Below are 8,063 nucleotides of genomic sequence, written 5' to 3'. Positions count from 1 at the left end.
ATAAATCTTCATAAGTGGGTGCATTACATATATGATAGACCAGCATTCCCAATATTTCCAGCCAGGTTGGCTGGCAATTTTAAAAGTTTAGTTCAAGAAATCTCAGTTATGAAAGCCTATGTCAACCTGGGGACAGCTTCAAAAGTAAGATAAGAAAACATTCCTTAATCCATTCCATGAAAAAGACAACTGTATTGAAGATTATTTTTATTTCCTTATATGCTTCTGTCCAAGGTTTTTGTGAAAATTATTTCACCATTAAAATGAAATGTTTTGTAACATTCATTTAGACGTACTCTCAGGACTGTATAAGACCTTAAGTTACAGATTAACAGGCAAAATCTTTGCTGTATAACTCTGTTCTTGTACAGTATTCCCATGTGCCATTTTTTTGCAGGTGGAAAATCCCCGTTCATCAATTTATGCAGGTATGTATGTAATACCCATTTAAATGTAATGGACATTTGACTTTATTGTTCTTTCTTTTTCCCCCTCTTGGCTATTACACTGAAGTTTTGCTGTAAATAACCAGGCAGAAGGCGCCTGCTATTTTAACAGAAATGGAGATGGTTTCTTTTAAAAAAATAAATAAATAAAAACCATGTGCATGTAGATTGGATAATTGAAAAAAACTGAGAGCTACAAAAGTTGAAATTATTATATTGGTTACACAAGAATTCACTGAGGTCAAAAGGCCATTGTCCAACTGGTCTTATAGCAAGCCTAACTAAATCCCTCCAACAGATGACACAATCATTTTAGAAAAGCTCTCTGCGTCTTTATCCAAAGCATGGAGCAGATGTGCTATTAAGCTGGCAAGAGAGATCTTTTCCGGACTCTACAAAATGTTATTTATAGATTTATCAGGAGAGGAGCCAGAATAACAATTGCATGTGTTGCCACCTCAGTTCAGACTTAATACAAAAAGGGCATTAGACTTTCTGTGTTTGCTTTTCTTCTTCAGTCTATTCAGACAGACATCCATCCTATACACACAAGACACTTTTACATACACAAGATTGTTGTGCACTAGCCAAGAAAAAGGAAAAGATCTTCCTATTAGCCCACTCACTGCTTGATGCAAATGAGCAATAACTACAAAGATGGTTCATTGCTTACGAGTGCATGTTCTTTTCTCAATTATGTTTTAGAATGAAAAAGGACCATAAACGTTTTCAGACAAATAAATGCGCTGGAAAGTTGAACTACATTAAGATCGGAGTTTATTGTGTTGTTGCCAACATGGAAATAAAGGATATAGAATCACAGCCAACACAGATGTCTACACCTACTTCTCTAGCACTTTTTTTTTTCTTTACGAATAAATGGAAGAAGGTAACTCTCTAGATACTTAACACTGAGAATAAATTTATATTGTAATACAGTGAGCTGTTTGTTATTCATTTAGTCTGTCTTCTTTTTAGACTCCAGAGAATTTGAACTCAAATGAGCTACTGAGTATAATTAATACTTTGTATCCCCGGCTCGCATAGGTTAGATATCCAACCTAACAGAAATAAACTGTACTCATATTATTTTTCTCTATGCTGCCTCTTACATCCCTAAAATGGTTTTAACCCAAGCTTAAGTAACAGTAATATAATATGGTTGCACACTATTTTATTAATGTACGTTTTTGAAAAATGGAAGAATTCCATACTGGTCCGATATCATCTCAAATGTTACATCTAATTCTATGCATCTAATTCTATGCACCATATTTTTAAAAAGTTTGAAATAAATTCGAATGAAGTAAAGAAGGGCAATGGGAAGGATAAGAGGACCAGAAATTAGATCTGACAAAGAGAGATTGAGAGAAGTGGTAATATAAAGTCTTGAAAAGAGAACTCAGAAAGCAATGATCCAAGATTCATCAAATACCTTATGAGATTATCATGCAAATGGTAACCAAGACAATATTTCCCTGTACCAGCATGGAGCAATGTCCTATTGTGCAGAACATGGAATAATTATTGTAAATTAAAGGACAGTATAGTAAGAAATGGAATCCGTTACCTAAGGAAGTAGTGTGGTCTTCTCCACTTAACATATGTAAACAATGTACAGACATACTGAATATACGCGAATGGTTTCATTTGGATTCATGCACTGAATAAGGGAGTTGGATCAATGCCCTAAAATATCTCTTCCAACTCAGTGATTCTATGATTAAAATTTTAGTTGGCTGAGGGGGTAGATGGAAGAGCACCAAGATTTTCAGAAGCACAAAATACTTTACAGGAAGTAAACACCATAGGGTGGGGTGGGGGGAACATGCCCACTATCCATAGAATTCTAACTAGCAGTTGAAAAGGGAGAGAAAACAAAAAAAATCAGGGACAATGAAATACAGCTATCATCCTGGTAGAGATCAGGATTCCAGCTCAGGAGCCCTCAACACCACACTCCACAATTCTTTATTACAGAATTCACCACCATATTCTTAATGTCTAATATGGCACATTTAAATTAGAGAAAGTTACGGGAGACTTTTATCACTCTTCAGGATAACATAAGCAAATTGGTTTAGCTCTAGAGGATGCATCAGCTTTAAGCAGTAATGGTACAAGAAGCTAAAAGCAATAGGCTGGAAAAGATATAAGCTACTAGTATAGTGTTCAAAACAAGCCTGCTCCATCTTTTCCAACATCTTATTGGCTACAGAGAAGTTTCATAGCTAACTACCAATCAGAAACCCCTTAAGGATGACTGAGGCGGCAAAGGCCTTCAGAAATGGGCCTATAAAAAACTTTATAGCATGTCTTTAGTTCTTCCACAGTTTCACTCTTAAGCAAAAGTCGACCACCTGTGATTCCTGAAGCACTTACCAGCCCACCCCACCCCCTTTTTTTGCACGGGTTGTGGAAAGATTGCCCACTCCTATTTTTAAGGCAAAAATGACAGTATTTCTAAGTTATACAAAACAGAACATCGAGAACCATGAAAGCTGTTACTTAAAGATGGCACCAACTTTATATTACACCTGACCAGTTGTTATGTGACAGAGAGGATAGATAGCAAAAAAGAGATTTTTGCCTTCCGACAGCTGACTGGACAACAGAGCAAAGTCTTGAGAGCATTTTTATATCTTAAAAATGTTATACTGTGGGATGATTTCCCCAATGCAGCTGCCTTTTCATCCCAAAAGAATCTGAAGATAAAAGAAGACGTCAGTTTGCAAAACATTCCCCGGATTATATTGGGAGTTACCAGTTTATATCGACAACAGAAAGCTTGTTCTATAGTGGTGCCATCAAAACGCTTGTTTGACACTAATCCAACTGAACTAATACGAGTATCAGGTTTCACTCAACAGGCCATGTGATTTTGGGGGAGAAAGGGAAGGAAAGAGAGAAGGAAGGTGGGAGACCAGGTCATACATCCACTTACCCAAGTTAAGGAAGTCTGTGCTAGAGGAAGGAGGCGGTGCACTGTGTGTGGAAGGAAACATAGCAGGTGCAGTTGGTGCATTTGAACTAAGAAAATCACCAAAGAGATCAGGACCGGTAAGAGTTGGACTGTCTGCACTGACCGTGAATGGGTCAAACTGGTCGGCTAAAAATAAAACAAAACAACAACATAGCTGGTGTTACTTGAGATGCTTCCAGGAATAAGGCAAACAAAAATTAAGGTTCTGCTCTGGCAAATATTGCAAGCCTGAGGAAGTGCCGACACGAGGCATATTAAGGATAAATTCTGTCTAGAAGTTAAGACTGAGCTTTACGCAACCTTTGACTACTAGGGCTTAATTACACAATGAAAGGATTTCTAATCATCAGAAAGAGCAGGGGTCTTCTGTAATAGTTCCTTATTCGTTCCGCCTCTTAAGTCTCTTGACTCTCAATAAAGAAAAAGCTGCAACCTCTGAAGCACACAAAAAGCCAACTAAGTTCCATACTGAAAGAAAGCCCGCCTGGCACACTGAAATTAGCACAAAACTCATCAGCAGAAGGAAACCTAACAGGGCTTCCTTTACAAAAAAAAAAATAAACCCCAGTGGCCTAGTGACCCGAACGGAAGTAGAAAAATCAAGTCATACTGTACCGGTCAGAAGGGAAGGCATTATTGATTATTTTTTCAAAAGAAGCTACAAAAGGGGAGGAGTGGAAAGAAAAACAAACGGAAGAGGAGCTTCCAGCCTGAAGATATTTCACTGCCTAGTGTCAAGCAAAAACTGACTGCAGCGGCTCAGGAACCGGTATTTATATATCCAGCAGGGAATGCCACACTGTGGCCGGCAGGAAATCTGGCAGATGCTCCACCTTGCCACTTAAAGGTTTTAAGAGTCAAGGCTCCTAGAAGCTAAGATTATGGTGATGTTTGTTGGGAACACAAAACAGCACCGTTGCTCGTTTTAGCAACCCGCTCCACTCGCCACTCATCGTTTCAAGCAAAACTAACCTGCTCATCTCCGATCATTTCCATCCCACATCAGCAGCCGAACAGAGCAATAAACAGGGCGTTTTTCATAAATAGCTCTCATACAATCCTGTACCCAAACTATACCAGCACTGTTGCCCTCATCTGATGTCAAGATATATTACAAGCAATAGCACAAATCTGCTTTCTCAAGAGCAAACTTTCATTTATAACAGACTGAGAGGACAGGATCTCAACAGGTTAAAAACCATACTACAAGGCAGTTGGTAAGTAAGGACTGCCAGTAATGGCTACCATTGATAGCACCCAAGAATAAAGCTAAAACTGATTCCATTATTCTTGGATGATATTAAATTGTAAGTACGCACCTCTTAAAATTTAGCTATTAAAGCAAATTTAAACCATTCTTGCTTTCCAGCTCCTGCCTTTATCTTTAAGGTAACAAGATGTACTAACGGTAGGAACAATGGATGGATTAAACAAATGATCGCTACATTAATGATCAGTGTAATTTTTTTGTCAATTCTCTCCTCCTCCATACACCTCCTAACATCTCTATATAAATAAAAATGTAAATGTTCGTTTGTTCAAAATCTTAAATCTCCGAAAGTTCTTCACCGATTGCTTTGAAATTTTGACACAACGTTGCATTCGAATACGCGCGTGTTTTTATATACCTACTATTATATAGATGTCACACCTGTGACACAAACGTGCGCTTTCTCTTTTCTTTCTTTTCCATTTAACCAGACTGANATGTAAATGTTCGTTTGTTCAAAATCTTAAATCTCCGAAAGTTCTTCACCGATTGCTTTGAAATTTTGACACAACGTTGCATTCGAATACGCGCGTGTTTTTATATACCTACTATTATATAGATGTCACACCTGTGACACAAACGTGCGCTTTCTCTTTTCTTTCTTTTCCATTTAACCAGACTGAGCCACAGCAACGCGTGGCCGGGTACAGCTAGTACTTATATAGGATTTGTTGTGCTACAAACACAAAGGCTAGAACTGTACCATTAAAAGAAAATCAAATGAAAAAAGCTGAGATTTTCAAGATCAAGCGTCTATTGAAACATTTCATGTTATACTCTAGAGCAGATTTTTTTTTTTTAAAAAAACCTGAGCTCTGTGGAGAGACTAATGGAAAAAAACCACAACTCTTCACAAGATACTGAGGGTGAAACTCTCTACAAGGGACAAAGGCACAGCAGAAAAGGCGGGGCTTGTCAGATGACATTTAGAAGCCCCGCCCTCTTAACCACAGATCTGACACAAATGCCAAAAGAAACAAAAGGCTGTCTACCTCACGTAGCTAGCTCTGCAGGCCAGAGTTGTAATGAAAAGGAAGCACGAGGTACCTACCTGTAGAAGAAGAAGGGGCTGCTGTTGAGGAACTGTTGCCCTGGGAATTTGCTGAGGCCTGGGGCTGGCCACCAAAGAAAAAGTCTGCTCCTCCACCCAGGAGGTCTGCAGTTGAATCTTCTGAAATTTCTGGAGTGCTACTAACGAAGAGTCCATTCAGCAAGTCTGCGTTGCTGGAAGAACTCTTCATCTCTGTCGGAGGCTGGAGCAGTTCGGGAGCAGCCTCTGAATCAAGCCCAAGCAAGTCAATGCTACCTTCTTCAGGAGTCTCTTCTGACTGATCAGCTGGTATGTCAAAGCCAGCTTCAAAAAAATGCTTGCCATGTTTCTGTTCCAGGAGGCGCATCTCCCTATCCTCAGAAGGTCTAACATCGCTGGGGAAGGTGGAGAATTCCTCGTCGGAAGGTTCATTCTCCTCCTTTTCCTCAACGCACCCAAGACTCTCTTGAGAAAAGGGACCTTCAGGAGCAGTTTCAGATTGTTTTCCTTCTGTTTATTAAAAAAAAAAGGAGAAGTTTATTATATTCATATGCCTTTCTCGGAGGAATTCAAAGCAAAGCATATGGGATTCTCTTCTCTTATCAACATAACAATTCATCCAAAGGCACCTGCTGAACTCAAAATGGCTGCCTTCAGAAGAATATAACTTTATATGTCAACAACCACTTTTCCCATGGGGCAATTTGGTAAAGCTCCAAGCAGCACTCCTCAAATTGCCATGGCTGCCAAGTCTTAGCACAGCCTTCAGATTCCAACTCCTAGAATAGGAGTATGGTGGCTTGCGTGGTTAGGACGCTGGGTTGGAGGTTAGCAAGCCCACGTTCAAGACCCAAGTGATGCCGTGCAGTAGGGTGAGCTCCCGTCCTTTGCTCCAGCTCCTGCCAAGGACATGAAAGGAACCCCCAACGGGGCATCCCCCAGGCAACAGTGATGTCACTGGCTAATCCTTTCAACCCAGAAGTGCCTTGGTGCTTCTGACATGAGTGCAAACTCCTAAAATCTCCTAGTTAGCACGATTACTGCCAAGAATTCTGGGGAATTACAGTCCCACATGTTGAGACTGCTCAGTTTGAGGAAGAGTGTCTTAGTGCAACTGACATCAACTCCAGAGACCTCTTTTGCCTCTACAAAGGCTAGAGAAGGAAATGGTCAGACGCAACAAAATGGCCAGCAGCGGAAGTCTCTCCTTCTTGAAAAAGAAACTGAAGTGAGGAGTTTGACCAAGGAGATTGTTGAGAGAAAATGCTTCAGAAAATCATATCCATCATGATCAAGAGGAAGCAAGGAAGCAAGCTGTTTGCTTTCTCTATGCAACTATAATGGATGAAGCAAAGCAGGTGTGGTTAAAACAAAAGGCACACTAGAAAGCAGAGCTCTTCCATTGGCTATGTTTAAAGACCAGTTTGGGGTTTTTATGCTGACTTGGTTAGATTTAAGAATAAGGACTTTTCTCTCTCTCTTTCCTGCTCCCCCCCCCCCCCACTTTCCTGCCTGTCATGGAATTTAGATTATAAGACTATGGGGAAGGATGAGATCAATCATCCATAATCTGCTCTGAGAACTTTGAGGCTAAGAGAAGGATAAAAAGAGAGTTTAGAAAAACGAAGAGAGTCAACACAGCTTTTGCTAGTAACAGATCTTTTTACCTTTACCTTGCCAGTCTAGTGTATGAAAGAAGTTTGCCTCAGCACAGCTGCTCTCTGGAGAGTCTGGCTCGACAGGTGGGCCTTCAGAAGAGGCTTCTGATGTTGATGCCTCTGCTTCGTATTGGGCAGTTGATCCCGGCTGCCTAGGCAGTTCAGGCTTACCTATCAGATGAAAAATAAAAATAAAAATCAAACCCACGGAATATAAAAACATCCTATTTAAGAGATGGGCTCTTTTGTTACTGGCTTCCCCTTTAGTGCTTAAAAAGGAAAAAAAATGAAAAAGCTACTCAAGTAGAGAGTGAAAAAGAAGATTATGTAGAATTCAAGCAGGTGTTCTTTCTTTTTCTTACCAAATTTCGATAAAATCTCTTGCTGTTCTTCGCGGCTGGAAAAAAGGATCTTGGGATTTAGACCTTTAATGTTCAAGTTATCCCAGGGAGCTCGTTCCGTGATGGGCTTATTTCGTGGCTCTACTTCTACTTCTAGATTCACTTGAAACAAGTCAGGATACTTCTCCTGAATATCGCAGGCATCCAGATCATACCTGTATGCAATATTACATTAGTTAGAAGCACTTCTTTTTAAAAGGAAATTGCAGAGGGAAACCTCTTGAAGCAAGACTATAGAGCCCTTAAACAAACTTCGCTTGCTTCAACGAGGCTCG

General features: G+C 39.9%; 1 protein-coding gene across 1 annotated transcript in view; it reads right to left on the bottom strand.

The window, feature by feature from the left end:
* Positions 1-8,063, bottom strand: part of GAK (cyclin G associated kinase) — a 75,023-nt gene that overhangs the window by 18,473 nt on the left and 48,487 nt on the right. The window contains exons 17-20 of the mRNA XM_015821239.1: positions 7,750-7,943; positions 7,403-7,558; positions 5,751-6,239; positions 3,391-3,555 (exon numbers count right to left, since the gene is read on the bottom strand). Of these exons, the coding sequence (XP_015676725.1) occupies positions 3,391-3,555; positions 5,751-6,239; positions 7,403-7,558; positions 7,750-7,943 (1,004 nt within the window). The remainder of the gene's footprint in view (positions 1-3,390; positions 3,556-5,750; positions 6,240-7,402; positions 7,559-7,749; positions 7,944-8,063) is intronic.

This window comes from Protobothrops mucrosquamatus, unplaced genomic scaffold (assembly GCF_001527695.2).
Source record: "Protobothrops mucrosquamatus isolate PMUCROS unplaced genomic scaffold, P.Mucros_1.0 scaffold1284, whole genome shotgun sequence".
NCBI classification, from domain to species: domain Eukaryota; kingdom Metazoa; phylum Chordata; class Lepidosauria; order Squamata; family Viperidae; genus Protobothrops; species Protobothrops mucrosquamatus.
Note: the sequence above shows the minus strand (reverse complement) of the source record. Positions and strands in the feature narration are given on the sequence as shown.